This window comes from Petromyzon marinus, unplaced genomic scaffold (genome assembly GCF_048934315.1).
Source record: "Petromyzon marinus isolate PM22_M1 ecotype Great Lakes invasive population unplaced genomic scaffold, UKy_Petmar_22M1.pri1.0 PM_G_Scaffold_11, whole genome shotgun sequence".
In the NCBI taxonomy this organism is placed as follows: domain Eukaryota; kingdom Metazoa; phylum Chordata; class Hyperoartia; order Petromyzontiformes; family Petromyzontidae; genus Petromyzon; species Petromyzon marinus.
The window spans coordinates 1,964,758-1,990,816 of NW_027422662.1; the positions used below are offsets into that span (position 1 = coordinate 1,964,758).

Sequence of the window (26,059 nt, forward strand, 5' to 3'; positions counted from 1 at the left end):
TGGTGTATTCACTCTTCAACACCACCGGCGTGGGGCTAAAGTAGTGAACTATTTTGCCTTTTTATATTCTTGGTTCTTTCGGTAAAGTCACCACTTAGAAGAGAAACAATAAAATAATAAAAATACAAAACAATAAAATTATCACGACGTTTCAAATGTTCTTGCTGTGGTTTTCACACCTGACGATTGCTTGTGTTGCAGTCGAAACGACGTGAGAATTTTATTGTTTTATATTTTTATTATTTTATTGTTTCCCTTCTACGTGATGGTGACTTTACCGAAAGAACCAAGAAGATGAATCCCTGCAGTCACGAAAGCTTTAAATAAAAATTTATTTGTCTTTTGTCAACGTGACACTTTATTGCTGATTGGCCGTGTCGGGTGGTGGAGGGTTACGACACATTTATAAAGAACGTGATCTAACCCACAAACCTTTATTATGAGCACTACATTCCGTAGAACATCTGACTGTTGTATCTGTAAAGCAAAACAAATACGGTACATTTTGTGCACTGATGCAGTTTTCCGCATCGTTTAATCTGGCTTCTGCCGCACATCACGGACACAACGTTCGTGTGACGATTGTCTGAACCGGTCCTGGGCATCCCTTTGGTCGACTCGGCCTCAAATGAGTACCTGGTGCGGTGTGTCAACATCGCCACTGGGGAGACAAAGGCGGCCGGGCGTGGTGCTGGCCACCCACCCCCTCGTGTACCGTGCCGGGCTTCAATGATGCCCGCGAGCAGCACTTGACCCAACAGTCTGTTAAGGCTACACGGTGGAATTTCGTCTTGCATTGAGAGTGTGCTGCATTGCCTATACATTTTTTAAACAATGAAATGAGGCAGATGTCTTGTTACGTTTTTTTTGCAGGTGCAGTGAAGAAGCTGAGATTCGTAGCAGGCTTGAAACAAATATTCGTGGAAAAAATACAGAAATAGGTACGCAACGTTTGAGAGTGTAAATGTCCATTGCGAGTGTTAATTATTTATCGCATGTGCGACATTTTACTTCTATCAGGTGTGTACATTATTAACGTCTATTGTATATTTTCATCATGTCCAACATTCATTGATAGTCCTTTTATTAATATGATTACTTTATTATTTTCAGATAACATGACAATTGCAAGTGACAATAACAATGCGAAACATCAAGAAACGCTGGTGAGTACATTTTAATGTCGTTTTCACAATATCAGCCAGAAGAGTGGACAATATTCAACGTTACAATTGAAGTTCATACGTTTATTACCTAAGTAAAGCCCATTGGGCCAAAAAGCTCTCTTGCAAGTGTGGCTCAGATGTAAGACGACAGCAAATAATTATATTGTAACAATGTCTAAAGCCGGTCTACGTGCTATACTGTAAGAGCAGAATGTGGGAGTCAGGTGTTGTTGACTTTATAAATAGCAGACAGCGCGTGATGACATTAACATTGACAGCACTTCTAAAACAACCCCTTTTTATCACGAGCTTTGTATTAACTCACTCTGTTGCATCCTCAAATCTTGTAACTCAATGTTAACCCACTTCTCAATGTGGTATCGACCGCAAACTTGGTATACTTATGTCATACTGATGACAATACTATATTCATGTATTTAAACGTTATGTATTTAAACGTTATTTTTTATATGTTATGTTTGGGCTTGGGTCTCATTGTCAACTGACGTTGGCTGTGATTGGCCACAGGCCCCTTACTTTGTGGCGAGTTTCGGGGCCACTTCCTGGAGTCGTGGAGTTCTGGCATCACCAGCACGGCGCACATTACATTAAAGCGTGTTTTTTTTAAAGTACTTTTTTAAATATTTAAACATCTCAAACCCAAGCAGTCTGTACGGTGACTGCAAGGTTCGCGATGACCGTGTTCACTTTGCAGATCAAGGATTTGGAGTCTGAAATGGACTCGCTGAAGCGACGGCACAAGCAAGCGCGCAACAACTCAGCGGCAGAGTTGGCGGATTGCAGGGAGCAGATAAAGCACCTGAAAGAGGTTTGCGGAAAGAAGTTGACAAATGTTTTTTTTACCTCCGTTTTCAGTCTTGGTTAAAAAAAACAACGCACCGAGCATAATGTGTGTGCACGTTGAACTTCTTTCGCGCCGTACGTAGCCGAGCATGATAATCGGGAGGTGCGGGGGTTGAAGGACATCAAACTAAACACAACAGTTGACGCTGAAACTAATAAGAGTGCCATTTATTTATTCAGTGAAACCTCACCCAAGCCTTGAGCTCTTTTTCTCTTTCACGTGAGAGTTCTGCTCGGAGATTGTTGGCCACGTCCCATCACCTGTGAGTGTCGTGAGTCCGGTATATTGAAACCGGAGCATCTGGCCAAAGATGCACCGCGCATACGAGTTCAATTCAGTCACAGGTTTGCGCCATCTACTTTTCGTGTATTTTATTGGCCTCCTCATCAGCAGAAGTTGGGTTCGGGGGTTTCCACAAACGATCAACGACCTTGGCCTTTCTTCGAAGGGTGCCGGATTCGCAGACAGCCAAACCCACCGCGCGCAGCGAAGAGGATGCTGCGTGTTGTCGCGTGCGAACTGTGATTTATACAAGTGTTATGGTGTAAATGACGACGCGGAAGGCAGACGTTGTCGGGGCTGATGCCAACGGTTTATTAAGGGCTGTCGCCTAGCTTTTGGGGAAGGGCTAACACGGGACTTGGTGGTTAAGCTAAATCTCCCCAGGGGAAAGGTACCGGGAACCCCTACGCCCCCCCCCCCCCCCCCCCAGGCTAACGGGCTCTCCCCACGGCGCTGACCAACTCGGCCAGCCGAGTCAAGTAGCCCCCCTACCCTGGGTCCCCACTTTCCTACCGCTCACGACCCCGGCTCCTCGCGAAGACCCCGAACACGTCACCGGTCCTCCCTCAAATACCCCGAGGGGACATGACGTCACTCCTCCCGAGGCGAGTGTGACATTCCGTCACCCCTTTACTCCTCAACACAAGCACGGTGGAGTCTAATGGTGCCGTAGCAGATGTTACTTTTTATACGTGGAGCGTTAACTTGCACCGATGTTAAGTAAAAAAAAAAACAGCAAATATTTTGCTTTCATGGCATTTAGTAATGAATTTCTTTCTTATCGAGTCAAAATCCCAGGCGCATAGCGTGACCGTTGGGTTTTTTTTACCCTCTTCCAGATAAATTCCCGGAGTATTTCAGCTGAGATTGAGCAAGTGAAAATCAGAGCGGAAAAAACTGCACAGTTCAAAATCACGGAAATGATTGCGATGGCGGAAGAGTACAAGGTAACGCGCGGAAGTTGGCACTTCGTGCTTTAAGCTGCTTCAAAATATCTGCAAAGTTTGTCAAAGGAAGTAACGAAGTGTCTTTTTTTCTTCTGATTGTTCATTGGCAATGGTTGGATTGAAAACGACATTGCGCATTTGTTCATAACGCTCTGCAATTGCCCCCCTTCTTAACGGCAACAATAACGTTTTAAACTTGTAACTCGCACGGCATTCGCTCACCCTATCATAGAGAGACGTAACAATGACTCGGGCACGAGGAGCTACGGACAAGCAGCACGGCAGCCACACGATGAGCCCTGAGCCGACAGTTGCCCAAGCTCTGGCTCCTCTCTGTATATCATTATAATCAGAATATTTATTTAGACTGCAGGAGGAATGCGATGAGCTATAAAGCTGTTTTTATTCTTGGTTCTTTCGGTAAAGTCACCACGTAGAAGGGAAACAATAGAATAATAAAAATATAAAACAATAAAATTCTCACGACGTTTCGACTGCAACACAAGCAATCACCGTCAGGTGTGCAAACCACAGCAATAAAATTTGAAAAAAGTGGCGTTTTTTTAACGTTAGCACCACGGAGAGCGATTTGCCAGTTTGTTCAGATGGACGAGTCCATCTGTGTTCGGAAAAGAGGAGGGGGGAGACTAAAATAATGGATGCGGTCTGAAAGCCACCGTAAGCGTGAACAATCAATTAAGACCCGAAATGGTTTTTCGAATCCTTCCAATGATTGCTAAGCCAGAATCCATCTTCAGCTATAAAGCTGTTTTTCACAAATGTCCAGTAGGGGCACGGGGTCAGAACGTTACAACAACAACAACAAATAATAACCAAAACACGGTAGGAGTGCAAAGTATAGGAAAGGTAAACGAATAGCTTAAAAAAATATATACACAAATAAAACTAGGTAAAACCCACTGAGCTATATTTATATATTATATGCAGGTTTTATCATCCAATTAATGAGTGTTTAACCTGTACGTATGCTGAACTTCTTTCGCACTGTACGTAGCCAACCGTGTTTATCGGAGGTGTCGGGGAAGGACAACAAACTAAGCACAGAGATTAGAATATTTATTTAGGCTGGAGGAGGAATCAGATGAGCTATAAAGCTCTCTTTCACCGATGTCCAGTAGAAATTAGTTTCTCGATCTAGATTTCAAAGTTAATCGCTCTGGTGGTTTCCTAATATCAAAATGAAGAGCGTTCCAGACGGCCCCAGAAGGGCATCTGAAAGCGACGCGCGATGCCAGGGTCATTGCCCGAAAGTTTCCCTTCGTATTTTTGATGTTCCTCTTTAGGGAAGTTTTATTGACAAATGTGTTGGATTTCTGTGAATGTACATTTGCCGGTGTTTATGTTTCAATTTATTTATTTTTGGGTTTATTTACTTTTAGTAGAAAGTTTGTTAAGAATTTTGAAGCGTCGTCTTTCGTCCCTACATTGTTCGCGATATATTCACGAAATGTTTCGAAACGCAAATTGTAACCGTAGCCAAAACACACACACACACATCTATTTCCTTAGTTTTTGTGCAAGTTGGTAAATGCCGTTAAAATGTTTTGCATTTTCTTTCTTGCGATCCCCGACGTAAAGCGCCAGTGTGACCGGAATCTGGCAGCTAAAGAAAAGCAATATTGTTATATCGGCCACAAACATCAGGAAGCACTTGAAAATGTGCAAACGTCGGTAAGTTTAGCTTCTGTATCATTTGTTGGTTCCTCCGTTGGTAAATCATCGTTGAGAATGGTCACGCTCACGTTCCACCCCACCCTCACAATCCCGGTGATGTTATGGCAGGCGAGCAATGTTGCCAAGTCACACGGCAAATTAAAGACTCATCGTATGAACAGAACGGTGACATATTCTTGGTTCTTTCGGTAAAGTCACCACCACGTAGAAGGGAAACAATAAAATAATAAAAAAACATAAAACAATAAAATTCTCACGAGGTTTCGACTGCAACACAAAGCAATCATCGTCAGGTGTGAAAACCACAGCAAGAAAAATACAAAATAAATTCTTGCTGTGGTTTTCACACCTGACGATTGCTTGTGTTGCAGTCGAAACGTCCCGAGAATTCTATTGTCTTATATTTTTATTATTTTATCGCTTCCCTTCTACGTGGTGGTGGCTTTACCGAAAGAACCAAGAATATGAATCCCTGCAGTCACGGAAGCTTTCAATCAGAACGGTGTCAAATTTTGCTGAAGGAAGAGCAAGCGCCCCATTTGCACGGTCGCACACTGCACACGATTTAACCGAGAGACGGTCCGCTCAGTCGTCCTACCTATGAAATACTCGACGGATCTGCAGTTCAATTATTGTACCGATTGACTCTCGTGAAATTAGTCGACACTGAGATGCACGTAGAGACACAAAGACAGAGATCCCCCCGTGTAGCCTTAACAGACTGCTGGGGCAAGCGCTGTTAGTGAGCAACGCCTATGAAGGCCGGCACTGTGGCACACGAGGGGGTGGGTGGCCAGCACCACGCCCGACCGCCTTTTTGTCTCCCGAGTGGCGATGTTTACACACCGCACCAGGTACTCATTTGAGGCTGAGTCGACTTAGGGGAGGCCCAGGACCGGTTCAGAGAATCGTCACTGACGGTGTTGTCCGTGAGAGGGAATGGAACTCGTGTCGTGGGGTTCGTAGCGCGACGCGCTAACCGCTGCGCTACCGCTCCCCACTCTGAGATACTGAGCCACGTGACAGACACACAGATAGGGAGGCACAGAAACACGTACAGATGCACGTGAAGTTTCCTTGATAATGCAAGTAGCTTATAATGCGTGTGCCATTCATATCCCCAGTCGCGCCTGCGTTATAGAGAGGTTCTTGGTGTATGTAGACAACTCAAGTATACAATGTCAATCACCGTGACGTTTTTGTTTGTTGAAAGCAGAACAATGAAATGAGAGCAGAAATAGCAAAGTTAAAGGAAGAATTGAAGCAGAAGGTGAGTGTATGAGTGAGTGAGTGTATGAGTGAGTGAGTGCATGAGTGAGTGAGTGTATGAGTGAGTGAGTGTTTGAGTGAGTGTATGAGTGAGTGAGTGTATGAGTGAATGAGTGTATGAGTGAGTGTATGAGTGAGTGAGTGTATGAGTGAGTGAGTGAGTGTATGAGTGAGTGAATGTGTGAGTGAGTGAGTGTATGAGTGAATGTTTGAGTGAGTGTATGAGTGAGTGAGTGTATGAGTGAATGAGTGTATGAGTGAATGAGTGTATGAGTGAATGAGTGTATGAGTGAATGAGTGTATGAGTGAGTGAGTGTGAGTGAGTGTATGAGTGAGTGAGTGTATGAGTGAGTGTATGAGTGAGTGTATGAGTGAGTGTATGAGTGAGTGTGTGAGTGAGTGAGTGTGTGAGTGTGTGAGTGAGTGAGTGTATGAGTGAGTGAGTGTGTGAGAGAGTGAGTGTATGAGTAAGTGAGTGTGTGAGTGAGTGAGTGTATGAGTGAGTGAGTGTATGAGTGAGTGAGTGTATGAGTGAGTGAGTGTTTGAGTGAGTGTATGAGTGAGTGAGTGTATGAGTGAATGAGTGTATGAGTGAGTGAGTGTGTGAGTGAGTGTTTGAGTGAGTGAGTGTATGAGTGAGTGAGTGTATGAGTGAGTGAGTGTATGAGTGAGTGAGTGTATGAGTGAGTGAGTGTTTGAGTGAGTGTATGAGTGAGTGAGTGTGTGAGTGAGTGAGTGTATGAGTGAGTGAGTGTATGAGTGATTGAGTGTATGAGTGAGTGGGTGTATGAGTGAGTGTATGAGTGAGTGAGTGTATGAGTGAGTGAGTGTATGAGTGAGTGAGTGTATGAGTGAGTAAGTGAGTGTGTGAGTGAGTAAGTGAGTGTGTGAGTGAGTAAGTGAGTAAGTGTATGAGTGAGTGAATGTGTGAGTGAGTGTATGAGTGAGTGTATGAGTGAGTGAGTGTATGAGTGAGTGAGTGTATGAGTGAGTGAGTGTATGAGTGAGTGAGTGTATGAGTGAGTGAGTGTGTGAGAAAGTGAGTGAGTGTATGAGTAAGTGAGTGTGTGAGTGAGTAAGTGTATGAGTGAGTGAATGTGTGAGTGAGTGTATGAGTGAGTGAGTGTATGAGTGAGTGAGTGTATGAGTGAGTGAGTGTATGAGTGAATGAGTGTATGAGTGAGTGTGTGAGTGAGTGTATGAGTGAGTGAGTGTATGAGTGAGTGTATGAGTGAGTGTATGAGTGAGTGTATGAGTGAGTGAGTGTATGAGTGAATGAGTGTATGAGTGAGTGTGTGAGTGAGTGTATGAGTGAGTGAGTGTATGAGTGAGTGTATGAGTGAGTGTATGAGTGAGTGAGTGTATGAGTGATTGAGTGTATGAGTGATTGAGTGTATGAGTGATTGAGTGTATGAGTGATTGAGTGTATGAGTGATTGAGTGTATGAGTGATTGAGTGTATGAGTGATTGAGTGTATGAGTGATTGAGTGTATGAGTGATTGAGTGTATGAGTGATTGGATGTATGAGTGATTGAGTGTATGAGTGAGTGAGTGTATGAGTGAGTGAGTGTATGAGTGAGTGAGTGTATGAGTGAGTGAGTGTGTGAGTGAGTGTGTGAGTGTGTGAGTGAGTGTGTGTGAGTGAGTGTGTGAGAGAGTGAGTGTGTGAGAGAGTGAGTGTGTGAGAGAGTGAGTGTGTGAGAGAGTGAGTGTGTGAGATAGTGAGTGTGTGAGAGAGTGAGTGTGTGAGTGTGTGAGACAGTGAGTGTGTGAGTAAGTGAGTGTGTGAGTAAGTGTGTGAGTGAGTGAATGTGTGAGTGAGTGTATGAGTGAGTGAGTGTGAGAGAGTGAGTGTATGAGTAAGTGAGTGTGTGAGTGAGTAAGTGTATGAGTGAATGAGTGTATGAGTGAGTGAGTGTGTGAGTGAGTGTTTGAGTGAGTGAGTGTTTGAGTGAGTGAGTGTATGAGTGAGTGAGTGTATGAGTGATTGAGTGTATGAGTGATTGAGTGTATGAGTGAGTGTATGGGTGAGTGTATGAGTGAGTGAGTGTATGAGTGAGTGAGTGTATGAGTGAGTGAGTGTATGAGTGAGTGTATGAGTGAGTGAGTGTGTGAGAGAGTGAGTGTATGAGTAAGTGAGTGTGTGAGTGAGTGAGTGTATGAGTGAGTGAGTGTTTGAGTGAGTGAGTGTATGAGTGAATGAGTGTATGAGTGAGTGAGTGTGTGAGTGAGTGTTTGAGTGAGTGAGTGTATGAGTGAGTGCGTGTATGAGTGAGTGAGTGTATGAGTGAGTGAGTGTATGAGTGATTGAGTGTATGAGTGAGTGAGTGTATGAGTGAGTGTATGAGTGAGTGAGTGTATGAGTGAGTGTATGAGTGAGTGAGTGAGTGTATGAGTGAGTGAGTGTGTGAGAGAGTGAGTATATGAGTAAGTGAGTGTGTGAGTGAGTAAGTGTATGAGTGAGTGAGTGTATGAGTGAGTGAGTGTATGAGTGGGAGAGAGACCAGGGGTTAGGGAAGTTAAATAACCCCTGGTCTCTCTCCAGCTTGAGTAAACAATGTCCTTGCTGTGGTTGTCACACCTGACGATGATTTGCTTAGCGTTGCGATCAAAATGTCGGGATTGATTTATTTAAAAAAAAAATTCGCTTAAAGAGCGCGGCTCCCGCTTTGCCCACGGGACTCGCTCCGTCTAAGCGAGCCCGAGAACTTTGCCCGCGGCGAAGGCGGCGACTCGATCCTCTCGCGTTCCCCCCGCAGGAGGGCGGCGTCGACGCGTCGCTCCGACCCCGAGCCGCGCCCCAGGCGGCGGTCACGGCCGGGACTTCCGCGGCGACGCCGGCGACGGGCGACGGGAACGCGCTCGCTCCCGGTTCGGCGGGGGACGAGGCGCCGCGCGAATCCTCTCGGGGGTTCCGCCGGCGTCCACGCGAGAGAGCCACGCAGGTACGTCGCGCGTTTCGTCGCGCACGGGAGCCGATCCCCGTCGCTCCCCGGGCTCGAGGGCGGTCGGCCTCTCTGGGGGCGTCCTCGCCTTCGGCCGCCGTTCCGTCGCGAGTCTCGCCAAGTCGGCTGGCTGCCGTCGTCCGTTCCGGCGAAAGTATATCCGGCCAAAGCCCGCTCGCGTTTTCTTCGCGATATCCATCTCTCCGTTTGGTACGATGATAAACATCTACGTTTTGATTTTAAGCTTTTGTTCGTATTTTTATTATTTTGTTGTTTCCCCTTCTACGTGACTTTACCGGAAAAAAAAACAAGAATAACAATAATAATGTCTCTTAAGCCACCGTCCCACAATTGCCTTCTGGGAGCGCACAGTTGTATCAACATTGTTTTGAGACAATTGAACTCTCTGGGCCTTGTGTTGACACACGACGAGTGTGTACACGTCAGCCTTGTGTACACACCTGACCGAGTGTGTACACGTCAGCCTTGTGTACACACCTGACCGAGTGTGTACACGTCAGCCTTGTGTACACACCTGGCCCAGTGTGTACACGTCAGCCTTGTGTACACACCTGACCGAGTGTGTACACGTCAGCCTTGTGTACACACCTGACCGAGTGTGTACACGTCAGCCTTGTGTACACACCTGACCGAGTGTGTACACGTCAGCCTTGTGTACACACCTGACCGAGTGTGTACACGTCAGCCTTGTGTACACACCTGACCGAGTGTGTACACGTCAGCCTTGTGTACACACCTGACCGAGTGTGTACTCGTCAGCCTTGTGTACACACCTGACCGAGTGTGTACACGTCAGCCTTGTGTACACACCTGACCGAGTGTGTACACGTCAGCCTTGTGTACACACCTGACCGAGTGTGTACACGTCAGCCTTGTGTACACACCTGACCGAGTGTGTACACGTCAGCCTTGTGTACACACCTGACCGAGTGTGTACATGTCAGCCTTGTGTACACACCTGACCGAGTGTGTACACGTCAGCCTTGTGTTGACACACGACGAGTGTGTACACGTCAGCCTTGTGTACACACCTGACCGAGTGTGTACACGTCAGCCTTGTGTACACACCTGACCGAGTGTGTACACGTCAGCCTTGTGTACACACCTGACCGAGTGTGTACACGTCAGCCTTGTATACACACCTGACCGAGTGTGTACACGTCAGCCTTTTGTACACACCTGACCGAGTGTGTACACGTCAGCACTGGGGGGGAGACATGTGACCAGGTGAGGTGCTGGCCACGGCAACCCCCCTCCTCGTGCGCTGCGCTGGCCAAGCCGGCGTGAGGTGGCTCACTCCCCCTCTCTCTCTGAAAGCCAGGAGTGGAAATTCCACATTCTTATGACGGGGCCCACAGAATCGGATTTCAACTCAACGCTTTTCGTTAACAATCCACGTGGTCTCATCTCTGCACATCTCTGCACCACATAATTGAAATTGATTTTGTATTGAGACTCATTTTTTATTGTGGAACGTTACGGGTAACAATGTATTCTGTGTTTACACATACACGCACGTAATAGATGCTTTGGCCATCAGCCTTTTGGCATTACAGACCAACATTATTCAGCAGTATTCATTCAAGCCAGCAAGATCTGGAGCAGTTTTTTTTACTTTCTTGGGTCTTATTCATCAGTCAGGCTTGTTAAATAAATCCCGCTGGGTTAAGCGACGATGTTCGGTATTTGCGATCAGCACGGCACCCCTGTAGCCTGCGAGACCTAAATGGGGGATCTTTGTCTGTGTGCCCGTGTGATCTGCAAGACTTCACCCCTGTAGCCTGCGATACCTAAATGGGGGATCTTTGTCTGTGTGCCCGTGTGATCTACAAGACTTCACCTTTGCCCGCACCAGTAACAGCGGCCAAGTTGGCTCCCGAGGGCATTCGCGAGCCCCTTGCCACGGGGGAGATGGCGAATGCAAAGCGAAAGTTACTCTATTGGTCGGACTCCGAGAGCTCTGAAGGCATGGATTTGACGGTGAGTTAATGCGACCGCTTTGATTGTAATTCTTCGGACGCCGCAATGGGACTTGATCCACTCTGGTAGGGGAAGGAGCGGCTCGCTTGACCCCAGGCATGATTCGCGTCATGCCAGGTTCACTTGTGGATGTTCGTGCTGAATAGAGGCATTCCTCCTAATGTACGGCGCGCAGTCAAACCACTCAAAGCCGGACCAACTGGGGGGAGAGCCTTTCCCGTTTAGCTTCTGTATCATTTGTTGGTTCCTCCGTTGGTAAATCATCGTTGAGAATGGTCACGCTCACGTTCCACCCCACCCTCACAATCCCGGTGATGTTATGGCAGGTGAGCAATGTTGCCAAATCACACGGCAAATTAAAGACTCATTGTATGAACAGAACGGTGACATATTCTTGGTTCTTTCGGTAAAGTCACCACCACGTAGAAGGGAAACAATAAAATAATAAAAAAACATAAAACAATAAAATTCTCATGAGGTTTCGACTGCAACACAAAGCAATCATCGTCAGGTGTGAAAACCACAACAAGAAAAATAAAAAATAAATGTCTTGCTGTGGTTTTCACACCTGACGACGATTGCTTGTGTTGCAGTCGAAACGTCCCGAGAATTCTATTGTCTTATATTTTTATTATTTTATCGCTTCCCTTCTACGTGGTGGTGACTTTACCGAAAGAACCAAGAATATGAATCCCTGCAGTCACGGAAGCTTTAAATCAGAACGGTGACAAATTTTGCTGAAGGAAGAGCAAGCAACCCATTTGCACGGTCGCACACTGCACACGATTTAACCGAGAGACGGTCCGCTCAGTCGTCCTACCTATGAAATACTCGACGGATCTGCAGTTCAATTATCGTACCGATTGACTCTCGTGAAAGTAGTCGACACTGAGATGCACGTAGAGACACAAAGACAGAGATCCCCCCGTGTAGCCTTAACAGACTGCTGGGGCAAGCGCTGTTCGCGAGCAGCACCTATGAAGGCCGGCACTGTGGCACACGAGGGGGTGGGTGGCCAGCACCACGCCCGACCGCCTTTTTGTCTCCCGAGTGGCGATGTTTACACACCGCACCAGGTACTCATTTGAGGCTGAGTCGACCTAGCGGAGGCCCAGGACCGGTTCAGAGAATCGTCACTGACGGTGTTGGCCGTGAGAGGGAATGGAACTCGTGTCGTGGGGTTCGTAGCGCGACGCGCTAACCGCTGCGCCACCGCTCCCCACTCTGAGATACTGAGCCATGTGACAGACACAGATAGGGAGGCACAGAAACACGTACAGAGATGCACGTGAAGTTTCCTTGATAATGCAAGTAGCTTATAATGCGTGTGCCATTCATATCCCCAGTCGCGCCTGCGTTATAGAGAGGTTCTTGGTGTATGTAGACAACTCAAGTATACAATGTCAATCACCGTGACGTTTTTGTTTGTTGAAAGCAGAACAATGAAATGAGAGCAGAAATAGCAAAGTTAAAGGAAGAATTGAAGCAGAAGGTGAGTGTTTGAGTGAGTGAGTGTATGAGTGAGTGTTTGAGTGAGTGAGTGTATGAGTGAGTGAGTGTATGAGTGAGTGAGTGTATGAGTGATTGAGTGTATGAGTGAGTGAGTGTATGAGTGAGTGTATGAGTGAGTGTATGAGTGAGTGAGTGTATGAGTGAGTGTATGAGTGAGTGAGTGTATGAGTGAGTGAGTGTATGAGTGAGTGAGTGTGTGAGAGAGTGAGTGTATGAGTAAGTGAGTGTGTGAGTGAGTGAGTGTATGAGTGAGTGAGTGTATGAGTGAGTGAGTGTTTGAGTGAGTGTATGAGTGAGTGAGTTTATGAGTGAGTGAGTGTGTGAGAGAGTGAGTGTATGAGTAAGTGAGTGTGTGAGTGAGTAAGTGTATGAGTGAGTGAATGTGTGAGTGAGTGTATGAGTGAGTGAGTGTATGAGTGAGTGAGTGTATGAGTGAGTGAGTGTATGAGTGAGTGAGTGTATGAGTGAGTGTATGAGTGAGTGAGTGTATGAGTGAGTGAGTGTATGAGTGATTGAGTGTATGAGTGATTGAGTGTATGAGTGAGTGTATGAGTGTATGAGTGAGTGAGTGTATGAGTGAGTGAGTGTATGAGTGAGTGAGTGTATGAGTGAGTGAGTGTAAGAGTGGGAGAGAGACCAGGGGTTAGGGCAGTTAAACAACCCCTGGTCTCTCTCCCGCTTGAGTAAACAATGTCCTTGCTGTGGTTGTCACACCTGACGATGATTTGCTTAGCGTTGCGATGGAAACGTCGGGATTGATTTATTTAAAAAAAAAATTCCGCTTAAAGAGCGCGGCTCCCGCTTTGCCCACGGGACTCGCTCCGTCTAAGCGAGCCCGAGAACTTTGCCCGCGGCGAAGGCGGCGACTCGATCCTCTCGCGTTCCCCCCGCAGGAGGGCGGCGTTGACGCGTCGTCCCGACCCCGAGCCGCGCCCCAGGCGGCGGTCACGGCCGGGACTTCCGCGGTGACGCCGGCGACGGGCGACGGGAACGCGCTCGCTCCCGGTTCGGCGGGGGACGAGGCGCCGCGCGAATCCTCTCGGGGGTTCCGCCGGCGTCCACGCGAGAGAGCCACGCAGGTACGTCGCGCGTTTCGTCGCGCACGGGAGCCGATCCCCGTCGCTCCCGGGCTCGACGGCGGTCGGCCTCTCTGGGGGCGTCCTCGCCTTCGGCCGCCGTTCCGTCGCGAGTCTCGCCAAGTCGGCTGGCTGCCGTCGTCCGTTCTAGCGGAAGTATATCCGGCCAAAGCCCGCTCGCGTTCTCTTCGCGATATCCATCTCTCCGTTTGGTACGATGATAAACATCTACGTTTTGATTTGAAGCTTTTGTTTCGTATTTTTATTATTTTGTTGTTTCCCCTTCTACGTGACTTTACCGGAAAAAAAAACAAGAATAACAATAATAACGTCTCTTAAGCCACCGTCCCACAATTGCCTTCTGGGAGCGCACAGTTGTATCAACATTGTTTTGAGACAATTGAACTCTCTGGGCCTTGTGTTGACACACGGCGAGTGTGTACACGTCAGCCTTGTGTACACACCTGACCGAGTGTGTGCACGTCAGCCTTGTGTACACACCTGACCGAGTGTGTACAGGTCAGCCTTGTGTACACACCTGACCGAGTGTGTACACGTCAGCCTTGTGTACACACCTGGCCCAGTGTGTACACGTCAGCCTTGTGTACACACCTGACCGAGTGTGTACACGTCAGCCTTGTGTACACACCTGACCGAGTGTGTACATGTCAGCCTTGTGTACACACCTGACCGAGTGTGTACACGTCAGCCTTGTGTACACACCTGACCGAGTGTGTACACGTCAGCCTTGTGTACACACCTGACCGAGTGTGTACACGTCAGCCTTGTGTACACACCTGACCGAGTGTGTACACGTCAGCCTTTTGTACACACCTGACCGAGTGTGTACACGTCAGCCTTGTGTACAAACCTGACCGAGTGTGTACACGTCAGCCTTGTGTACACACCTGACCGAGTGTGTACACGTCAGCCTTGTGTACACACCTGACCGAGTGTGTACACGTCAGCCTTGTGTACACACCTGACCGAGTGTGTACACGTCAGCCTTGTGTACACACCTGACCGAGTGTGTACACGTCAGCCTTGTGTACACACCTGACCGAGTGTGTACACGTCAGCCTTGTGTACACACCTGACAGAGTGTGTACACGTCAGCACTGGGGGGGAGACATGTGACCAGGTGAGGTGCTGGCCACGGCAACCCCCCTCCTCGTGCGCTGCGCTGGCCAAGCCGGCGTGAGGTGGCTCACTCCCCCTCTCTCTCTGAAAGCCAGGAGTGGAAATTCCACATTCTTATGACGGGGCCCACAGAATCGGATTTCAACTCAACGCTTTTCGTTAACAATCCACGTGGTCTCATCTCTGCACATCTCTGCACCACATAATTGAAATTGATTTTGTATTGAGACTCATTTTTTATTGTGGAACGTTACGGGTAACAATGTATTCTGTGTTTACACATACACGCACGTAATAGATGCTTTGGCCATCAGCCTTTTGGCATTACAGACCAATATTATTCAGCAGTATTCATTCAAGCTAGCAAGATCTGGAGCAGTTTTTTTTACTTTCTTGGGTCTTATTCATCAGTCAGGCTTGTTAAATAAATCCCGCTGGGTTAAGCGACGATGTTCGGTGTTTGCGATCAGCACGGCACCCCTGTAGCCTGCGAGACCTAAATGGGGGATCTTTGTCTGTGTGCCCGTGTGATCTGCAAGACTTCACCTTTGCCCGCACCAGTAACAGCGGCCAAGTCGGCTCCCGAGGGCATTCGCGAGCCCCTTGCCACGGGGGAGATGGCGAATGCAAAGCGAAAGTTACTCTATTGGTCGGACTCCGAGAGCTCTGAAGGCATGGATTTGACGGTGAGTTAATGCGACCGCTTTGATTGTAATTCTTCGGACGCCGCAATGGGACTTGATCCACTCTGGTAGGGGAAGGAGCGGCTCGCTTGACCCCAGGGATGATTCGCGTCATGCCAGGTTCACTTGTGGATGTTCGTGCTGAATAGAGGCATTCCTCCTAATGTACGGCGCGCAGTCAAACCACTCAAAGCCGGACCAACTGGGGGGAGAGCCTTTCCCGTTATTGGGGGCTGACTGGCATGCCGCAGATAATTAAATATTTGCTTTAATCTAATGAAAATAATTGCTTAATAATTGCATGGCTGTGTAACTGGAATCTTAAGGCATTCATTTGACAATTGGCACTAAAAGATCAATTTTAAATGAAAAACACAAACAAAATCTCTCCTCTGCAGTTTAATGTGAGTCTCCATCACCATGAATCGGAATAAAAGGCCGCGGTCACTGGATGCGTGAAGGTGGAATAAACATCGTGGCGAGCTTGGAGCATTTGTTAAATAACCGTAGGATGGATGTGCCAGAGACGGAGCGCTCACAAAGCATGCCCGTGACCAGGGGACGGGTTTCTGAATTCCCAAAAATCTCAACGTGCAACACCTCGATGAAGATTTATATTTGCTCGTGCGTTGCGCGCACGGGAACTGATTTTTTTTGTAAAGTAAATTATTATTTTAAAAAAATTCAGGAAGCCTTTTGGCTTACGCCGTATTCCAGCAAGGCCGAATAATTTTTGTTTAATTGCAGGATCTATGTATGTGCACGATTTATCTTCATCGATATTTATGAATGTACGTTAGGTGGATGAACAACTCCTAGAGAGTGCGTCTGGCGCGATGCCATCCAAGCGAAGTGACAAGGCCAGGGCAGCAGGCAAGGTGAGGGTCTCCGACGTCTTCCTCACGTAGATGTCGAGGTTTCGCTGACGCAGCACCAATGGTGCCTGCACTCGACCAGGTTAAACCTGAACTGTTTATGGACCAGTCACATGCTAATTCCTCACGTTAACATCATGCTAATCTCCCAGTTACATGCTAATCCCTCACACTAACATCATGCTAATCTCCCAGTTAATGCTAATCCCTCACATTAACATCGTGCTAATCTCCCAGTTACATGCTAATTCCTGACATTAACATCATGCTAATGTAGTGGGGTAGATAATGTGCATAGGAATTGGCCATATACAGTACATACAGACAGACAAGGAGAACGGGTCACACGAGGTCGAACAGGTGGTCGAGTCGCGAGTGGCGTAAACAAACCCAAGTAATTAAGGGAGTCGTGGCACGAGGGCTGTGATTGGTCGAGAGACTGTTAGCTTAAGTGGTAGCGTCTGAATGTCTGATGAAGGGGACAGGTGCGGGCTGGCGGGAAACGGCCAGCGAGCCACGTGGCAATTAATTAAGGCTAATGCGAGAGGGGATAAAACGCGAGGTGGTTTGAACGGAGGGGAGTTGCTGTTGGAGAGTTGCTGTTGGAGAGTTGCTGTTGGAGAGTTGCTGTTGGAGAGTTGCTGCTGGGGAGTTGTTGCTGGAGAGTTGTTGCTGGGCAGTTGTTGACGAGAGGTGAAGAGATACGAAGAAGACAGCTGGAAATGTTAGGGAAGAATAGATAGAGAGCCAGACCCCAAAGACAGTAAATAGCGATAGGGAGAGTCAGCGTTAGCGGAGATAGATAGAGTCACTGTGTGTGAATAGATGGAAGTCACTGCGTGTGAAGAGATAGCGGCGATACTGTGTGTGAGGAGATAGAAGACGAACCACTGTGTGTGGAAGGGAAGATACTGTGTGTGAAGAGATAGGCGAAGAAACACTGTGTGTGGAAGGTGATGCACGGACGATGCTGAAGTAAATCGGAGTGTCCGAGTTGGCGGAGCATGGAGAGAATTACTGTGTGTACGGAACGATGGAATAAAAGTGACGGAGGAAAAAGAGACGGTTGTCGTACGAGTGAATTCACGGCACTACACTAATCTCCCAGTTACATGCTAATCCCTCACACTAACATCATGCTAATCTCCCAGTTACATGCTAATTCCTCACATTAACATCCTGCTAATGTAGTGGGGTAGATAATGTGCATAGGAATTGGCCATATACAGTACATACAGACAGACAAGGAGAACGGGTCACACGAGGTCGAACAGGTGGTCGAGTCGCGAGTGGCGTAAACAAACCCAAGTAATTAAGGGAGTCGTGGCACGAGGGCTGTGATTGGTCGAGAGACTGTTAGCTTAAGTGGTAGCGTCTGAATGTCTGATGAAGGGGACAGGTGCGGGCTGGCGGGAAACGGCCAGCGAGCCACGTGGCAATTAATTAAGGCTAATTCGAGAGGGGATAAAACGCGAGGTGGTTTGAACGGAGGGGAGTTGCTGTTGGAGAGTTGCTGTTGGAGAGTTGCTGTTGGAGAGTTGCTGTTGGAGAGTTGCTGCTGGGGAGTTGTTGCTGGAGAGTTGTTGCTGGGCAGTTGTTGACGAGAGGTGAAGAGATACGAAGAAGACAGCTGGAAATGTTATGGAAGAATAGATAGAGAGCCAGACCCCAAAGACAGTAAATAGCGATAGGGAGAGTCAGCGTTAGCGGAGATAGATAGAGTCACTGTGTGTGAATAGATGGAAGTCACTGCGTGTGAAGAGATAGCGGCGATACTGTGTGTGAGGAGATAGAAGACGAACCACTGTGTGTGGAAGGGAAGATACTGTGTGTGAAGAGATAGGCGAAGAAACACTGTGTGTGGAAGGTGATGCACGGACGATGCTGAAGTAAATCGGAGTGTCCGAGTTGGCGGAGCATGGAGAGAATTACTGTGTGTACGGAACGATGGAATAAAAGTGACGGAGGAAAAAGAGACGGTTGTCGTACGAGTGAATTCACGGCACTACACTAATCTCCCAGTTACATGCTAATCCCTCACACTAACATCATGCTAATCTCCCAGTTACATGCTAATTCCTCACATTAACATCCTGCTAATCTCCTAGTTACATGCTAATCCCTCACATTAACATCCTGCTAATCTCCTAGTTACATGCTAATCCCTCACATTAACATCGTGCTAATCTCCCAGTTACATGCTAATTCCTCACATTAACATCATGCTAATGTAGTGGGGTAGATAATGTGCATAGGAATTGGCCATATACAGTACATACAGACAGACAAGGAGAACGGGTCACACGAGGTCGAACAGGTGGTCGAGTCGCGAGTGGCGTAAACAAACCCAAGTAATTAAGGGAGTCGTGGCACGAGGGCTGTGATTGGTCGAGAGACTTAGCTTAAGTGGTAGCGTCTGAATGTGTGATGAAGGGGACAGGTGCGGGCTGGCGGGAAACGGCCAGCGAGCCACGTGGCAATTAATTAAGGCTAATGCGAGAGGGGATAAAACGCGAGGTGGTTTGAACGGAGGGGAGTTGCTGTTGGAGAGTTGCTGTTGGAGAGTTGCTGTTGGAGAGTTGCTGCTGGGGAGTTGTTGCTGGAGAGTTGTTGCTGGGCAGTTGTTGACGAGAGGTGAAGAGATACGAAGAAGACAGCTGGAAATGTTAGGGAAGAATAGATAGAGAGCCAGACCCCAAAGACAGTAAATAGCGATAGGGAGAGTCAGCGTTAGCGGAGATAGATAGAGTCACTGTGTGTGAATAGATGGAAGTCACTGCGTGTGAAGAGATAGCGGCGATACTGTGTGTGAGGAGATAGAAGACGAACCACTGTGTGTGGAAGGGAAGATACTGTGTGTGAAGAGATAGGCGAAGAAACACTGTGTGTGGAAGGTGATGCACGGACGATGCTGAAGTAAATCGGAGTGTCCGAGTTGGCGGAGCATGGAGAGAATTACTGTGTGTACGGAACGATGGAATAAAAGTGACGGAGGAAAAAGAGACGGTTGTCGTACGAGTGAATTCACGGCACTACACTAATCTCCCAGTTACATGCTAATCCCTCACACTAACATCATGCTAATCTCCCAGTTACATGCTAATTCCTCACATTAACATCCTGCTAATCTCCTAGTTACATGCTAATCCCTCACATTAACATCATGCTAATCTCCCAGTTACATGCTAATTCCTCACATTAACATCATGCTAATCTCCCAGTTACATGCTAATTCCTCACATTAACATCATGCTAATCTCCCTGTTACATGCTAATTCCTCACACTAACATCATGCTAATCTCCCAGTTACATGCTAATTCCTCACATTAACATCCTGCTAATCTCCTAGTTACATGCTAATCCCTCACATTAACATCATGCTAATCTCCCTGTTACATGCTAATTCCTCACATTAACATCATGCTAATCTCCTAGTTACATGATAATTCCTCACATTAACATCCTGCTAATCTCCCAGTTACATGCTAATCCCTCACATTAACATTATGCTAATCTCCCAGTTACATGCTAATTCCTCACATTAACATCATGCTAATCTCCCAGTTACATGCTAATCCCTCACACTAACATCATGCTAATCTCCCAGTTACATGCTAATTTCTCACACTAACATCATGCTAATCTCCCAGTTACATGCTAATTTCTCACATTAACATCATGCTAATCTCCCAGTTACATGCTAATTCATCACATTAACATCCTGCTAATCTCTCAGTTACATGCTAATTTCTCACACTAACATCCTGCTAATCTCCCAGTTACATGCTAATTCCTCACACTAACATCATGCTAATCTCCCAGTTACATGCTCATTCCTCACATTAACATCCTGCTAATCTCTCACATTAACTTAGCTACTTCAATGATAAATTCCTCTGTTGATATGTAAACTCCTTTGTCAAGGGGCTCTGCTCCTCCCACCCAGCTTAAAAGACGCTGCCAAGCTTAGCGGTGTTCACTGGAGCGCTGTCGTCCAGACAGTTATGTTCCTTCACCTGAGGATGGCTGCTTGTGTTGTGGCCGAAACGTCGCCCCCCCTCCCCCCCCCCTGAATGAGCTGTTTTAATGAATGGGATTGATTACTTCAAGTGACTTGATTTTTAATGGAAACAATTTCCTCAACTGAATAACTGTAACCGGGGCCTTGAAACGACTCAGGCAGCTTTGAAACGTGGCTGTGCCAAGTGCAGCAGCTACGTCATTGAGGCATTTGTGGAATGAAATTGGTCGTGGCTGCAGTGCACGCGGTGTGCAAGATGTGGTTGGAGGAGGTGAACCTAGAAATTGATTTGACCTCTGAAGATGCCCAAGTTTATTTGTGCTAATCACTGTTTACATTTTCCTCAGAACCTTTTTGATGCCGAGGGGTCAGGTGACTCCGATGACGATGACACGGACACAATCCGAGTGAGGCTTTACCACTACACTTTAAATTCTTGCAAAATTGTTTGTGGCAGATGCTAAATATACCTTGTGGGGTCTGCTAACGATATCAGGTGTTGCTATGAAGTTGTCAAGGATATGCCTGTATAGTATTGGATTAATAATCTTGGTTCTTTCGGTAAAAATAAAACAATACGAAAATTATTGTTTTATTTGTATTATTTTATTATTTCCCTTCTACGTGACTACTGAAAGAACCAAGAAGATGTTTTTGGTTGTTCCATCATATCTGCCGGGTTCTAGACTATTTAATTTCCTAGTTAATTCCCCCCCCCCCCCGCATCCCCAGCGTTTGGTTTTGTTGCTGCATTGGCATTGTTGCTACATTGGCATTGTTTGATACATTGGCATTGTTGCTACATTGGCATTGCTGCTACATTGGCATTGTTGCTGCATTGGCATTGTTGCTGCATTGGCATTGCTGCTACATTGGCATTGTTGCTACATTGGTTTTGTTGCTACATTGGCATTGTTGCTACATTGGCATTGTTGCTACATTGGCATTGTTGCTACATTGGCATTGTTGCTACATTGGCATTGTTGCTACATTGGCATTGTTGATCCATTGTTGCTACATTGGCATTGTTGCTACATTGGCATTGTTGCTACATTGTTGCTGCATTGGCATTGTTGCTACATTGGCATTGTTGCTGCATTGGCATTGCTGCTACATTGGCATTGTTGCTACATTGGCATTGTTGCTACATTGGCATTGTTGCTACATTGGCATTGCTGCTACATTGGCATTGTTGCTACATTGGCATTGTTGATACATTGGCATTGTTGTTACATTGGCATTGTTGCTGCATTGGCATTGTTGTTACATTGGCATTGTTGCTGCATTGGTATTGTTGCTGCATTGGCATTGTTGCTGCATTGCATTCTTGTTGCATTGTTGCTACATTGGCATTTTTGCTACATTGTTGCTACATTGTTGCTGCATTGTTGCTACATTGTTGCTACATTGGCACTCGTGCACCGCCCGTGCTTCTGGTGTTGTTGCTACACTTGGGCTATGCCTCCCATCCCCAAACCTTCACAAACACTTTGCCTTTAGAGGCTGACCCCTTTGCCTGATGATGACCGCTTTGTGTCACGATCGAAACGTCGTGGTTTAATTTATTTTTAACCTTTATTTTAATTTTCTTTACCTACGTGACTTTACCGAAAGAGCCAGAGTGTGTGGATCCTTTGCAGTCACGACAACTTCCAATCTAGAATGAGTGCGCTTCGCTTGCAATCCGGCTTGATCTCCCTGGGCGCTGCGGTTTCAACAATGCCCACGACGTAACGCACTTTTGTCTCTCACTCCAAAAGATCATTGTTGCTCTCCAGCAACGTTTCACGCGGCAAGCCGCTTCTTAGAGCTGCCGTCTGTGGCCAGTTCGCCGCTCTAAAAGAAGCTCATCGTTCAATGGGCCTTACCTGCTGAGATTAAAAAAAAATTTGGTTTTCATTTATTTTTATTTTATTGATTTTTTTTACCTACGTGACTTTACCGAAAAAAACAAAGAGTAAGATCAAAATGGTTTAGTTTTTTTTGTTTATATTGTTTTATTCATTTTTTTAACCTCTCCTATACTTTGCACTCCTATTGTGGTGTTCTTGTATTGTTTGCTGTTGTGACGTCTGACATGGCCTTCTTACCGGTGTAGAAATGTTAACGGCCTCACCTGGCATACAGGAGGTCGTGGATTCCATGCCGACTCTGACGCCTGCTGTATATTTGGAGCTTGCGTGTTCTCCACGTGGTTGCGTGGATTTTTCTCCAGGTCCTCCGATTGTTCCCTACACATTTAAAAACGTGGCTTTTTAGAGTATTTGGCTGCTATACATTTCCACGTGATAAGCCACTTGGTCGAGCTATCATTTGTGGCCAGGTCACTTCTGAACGAGAGCTATACAGCTCAGTGGGCCTTACCTGGTAAAATAAAAAAAATAGTTAATAGTACCGGACATCTGTGAAAAACGGCTTCATAGCTCATCGGATTCCTCCAATATAAATACAACTTCTCATTCTGGATAAATGGGTGCGCCATTTAATCGATCGGCTGGTTGTGTGTGGTGGGGTCAAGTTGCGGCTACTCCCACCATCTTCCAAGACGTCGTGGACAGTGCCGCTCACCCTCTGTAGAACTCCTTCCAAGACGTCGTGGACAGCGCCGCTCACCCCCTGTAGAACTCATTCTGCCTGCAGTGTGGCATGAGCCAGCAATTGCAGCTCTGCACCGTCACTTCTATTGTCCACTTATCTCATTGCATTGCTTCTAGGCGTCTCATTCCCAGTCCGCGTATTGCAGCGTCACTTCTATTGTCTACTTATCTCATTGCATTGCTTCTAGGTGGTCGCTCTCATTCCTAGTCCGCGTATTGCAGCGTCAATGCCAGTCACCCGATTGGTCACCCACCCATTCAAGCCAACAATTTTGACCGATCTTTAAATGGGCCCACTCTTGTCAGATCTCAGACACTAAGCAGGAATTAGCCGGTGCAATACTTGCATGGGAGACTGCCGGGGACTACCAGGCTTGGCCTACGAGGTGGTCAGGAGATGGCAGCATAGCAATGGATTCTTGAATCTATCAGTGTGGAGCTTTTGAGTGCTCCCCCCCCCCCTTTTATGTAAATGCTGTTTAATGTTTACAATAATATTGTGTTCGTGTCACATGTTTGGTGCCCTCGTTTTCACGCTTCTACATTCTCGTTTTTGTGGCATGGAGACTCCCATCAGCCGTAATCATTCCACTTTCCGGACGGAGGCCTCCCCGCGCAATCGCCACCTCTCTCGCGATCCTGCAGATCTATAATGATCCACACTTAGCGCCTGTGCACGCGGGGCTCAATTCATCGCTCCATCTCCTCGGTTGTCGCCGCCTCGGTCGAGTATCTTCCGTTGGATGCCACTCCGGTCCGTTTTTTCCTTGGCCATCGTCCCATCGTCCCTCTCCTGCCCAAGGTGGCTTCTCTCAACAGTTTGAACGATGTCACGAAACCCCCGTGTGTATTATCTGACCCTCGTGTTGTCCGTGCAGTACGTGTGTTGAACTACTTTCGCACCACCGTGCGTAGCCACGAACCCTGTGTACATTATCTGACCCTCGTGTTGTCCGTGCGTGTGTGTGTACGTGCGTGCGTACGTGCGTGTGTACGTGTTGAACTACTTTGGCACCACCGTGCGTAGCCAACTGTGCTAATCGAAGGTGCGGGTGGATGGACAACGAAAACGTTGTTCCTTTCACCATCTCTCAGTGTAATCCCAAGGGAGCATCTCGCCGTGGTTCTTTGTGAGCGCCTCTGCGTTTGCGTCCCGCATCTTTGTGACTGTTGACGATGGCGGTGTTGTTGTGACGTCTTCGATGTGTTCATTTGTCACAGGCGAGCGAGATCTCAAGAAAAGCTGCGTCGAGAAGAAAGGTCAAACGAGGGAGGATGATCTCTGCGTTACCTCCCAGCAAGCCTCCTGCAATAGAGTGCGGCAACATCTTTGACTGGTTTTAGGATCCAGATGTCTACGCTTTTGAACCTGAGGATTAAGTCAGAGTGTTTTTTTGAGCGACGTTGTTTTAACGTTGTTTTAACGTTGTTTTGCGTTCAATGTTCTTGGCGAAATGGTGGCCAGGGTGGAGACTTTTAGCCACCGCGGTTAAAATATTTTGGGTGTTCAGTTTTAAGTAAGTGTTTTTTCTGTTGATTTAAAGCTTTCGTGACTGCAGGGATTCATATTCTTGGTTCTTTCGGTAAAGTCACCACGTAGAAGGGAAACAATAAAATAATAAAAATATAAAACAATAAAATTATCACGACGTTTTGACTGCAACACAAAGCAATCGTCATCAGGTGTGAAAACCACAGCAAGAAAATTTGAAAAAAATTTATTGCTGTGGTTTTCACACCTGATGATGATTGTGTTGCAGTCGAAACGCCGTGAGAATTTTGTTTTATATATTTTTATTATTTTACTGTTTCCCTTCTACGCGGTGGTGACTTTACCGAAAGAACCAAGAATAATAAAAGTGTTTCTCACCAATTTTCAGAGAGGAGGGGGGAGACACTTTCGCCTATAAGTTTGAGTTGGGCGGCCACACATTTGAAACCACAGCTGGGGTTGACAGCAGCATGATGATGATGGGGGGGGGTGTTTTCACATTTGTGTATTGTCGGGGGGGGGGGGGGGGGCGCACGTCAGAGGGCCGCGCTAAAGGCCCATCAGTGGCCGCTAGTGGCTTGCGGGCCTTGCAATGAAGAGCGAACTGTGTGTAGGTCGACTTTTGAAGGCTACGCCATTCAAGACGTGAAACAACAAGCTGGGTAATTCGGAATAGGCAACACATGGTTCACGTCAGTAGCAATGAACTGGCCATAAACTGTTTAATAAACACGCTTGACAGAACAGGAGCAGTATAACGTCACTGGCGGGCGTGGACTTTCGTGGTATTATATAAGTTGCGATTGTAAAGTAAATGTTCATTTTGTTCTGTTCGTTGCTGTAATATCGCTTCATCGAGTGCCGTCTCGTAAGGGCGACGTCAAGTGTACGCTCGAAATTAAAGCGCTTAAAATCTGCGAGTAATTCCGTGCCCTTTTTTTTGATTGTTCGACGTGAGGAAATACGTTGGGAAAGGTCGCGAGTTCGTGAAACCCCGTCGCGAGTGTCAACTCGGCCCTTCGCAACTTTCGGCGTTGTTGACATCACCGGTTTCGATGAGGTCGGAGCTGCACGTGGCTGAGCTCCGGAAAATCGATCCCCTAGGTCGTCTTCAGCCTCGAGTGAAGGACCGGAGGGGGGCGGTGCGTGAACAAACATTTTAAACTCGACGCGACGACCTGACCCCCCCCTTCTTAAACGGACGGGCGCGAAAAAAAAGCGCCGTTTAGAGTCGGTGACGTTCGCGAACATCGCGGTACAAGGGGCGCGCGCTGTGACCGCGATACTGAGAAACGTTTATTTTTTTATTTTTCCGGGTACACATGTATATAACAAAAACAGAGAAGCGATAACTCAACGCGTGGAACACTTACAGCAGCAGCTAAATGCTCACGAAAAATAAACATCCCGTAGAGACGTTGTTTCTAAATGCGGAGCGGGGGAAAACACCGGAGCACCAGGAGAAAACTCGCACTGCCATGGGGAGACGCGC

The 26,059-nt window shown here is 47.0% G+C and overlaps 1 protein-coding gene across 4 annotated transcripts; it reads left to right on the top strand.

Moving 5' to 3' along the window:
- Positions 1–856: 856 nt before the first annotated feature.
- LOC142908925 (uncharacterized) lies at positions 857–25,484 on the top strand. Of its 4 annotated transcripts, none has more exons than XM_076059589.1 (14): positions 857–941; positions 1,114–1,166; positions 1,882–1,995; positions 3,153–3,260; positions 4,860–4,952; positions 6,169–6,225; positions 8,984–9,169; positions 11,024–11,170; positions 12,609–12,662; positions 13,576–13,761; positions 15,438–15,584; positions 16,382–16,459; positions 20,826–20,885; positions 24,297–25,484. In XM_076059589.1, the coding sequence occupies exons 2-14, from the start codon at positions 1,119–1,121 to the stop codon at positions 24,417–24,419; spliced, it is 1,401 nt and encodes a 466-aa protein (XP_075915704.1). In that variant the 5' UTR covers positions 857–941; positions 1,114–1,118; the 3' UTR covers positions 24,420–25,484. The 4 variants fall into 4 exon arrangements, with proteins under 4 accessions (XP_075915704.1, XP_075915705.1, XP_075915706.1 ...); XM_076059590.1 differs by having other exon boundaries at positions 6,172–6,225; XM_076059591.1 differs by lacking the exon at positions 4,860–4,952 and having other exon boundaries at positions 6,172–6,225.
- The last annotated feature ends 575 nt before the right edge of the window (positions 25,485–26,059 follow it).

Bases quoted from the DNA above. Each gene is read 5' to 3' on its own strand.
- LOC142908925 (XM_076059589.1), top strand. From the start codon at position 1,119: ATGACAATTGCAAGTGACAATAACAATGCGAAACATCAAGAAACGCTG. The intron at 4,953-6,168 runs GTAAGTTTAGCT...GTTTGTTGAAAG, and splicing joins TTGAAAATGTGCAAACGTCG to CAGAACAATGAAATGAGAGC. The intron at 15,585-16,381 runs GTGAGTTAATGC...AATGTACGTTAG, and splicing joins CTGAAGGCATGGATTTGACG to GTGGATGAACAACTCCTAGA.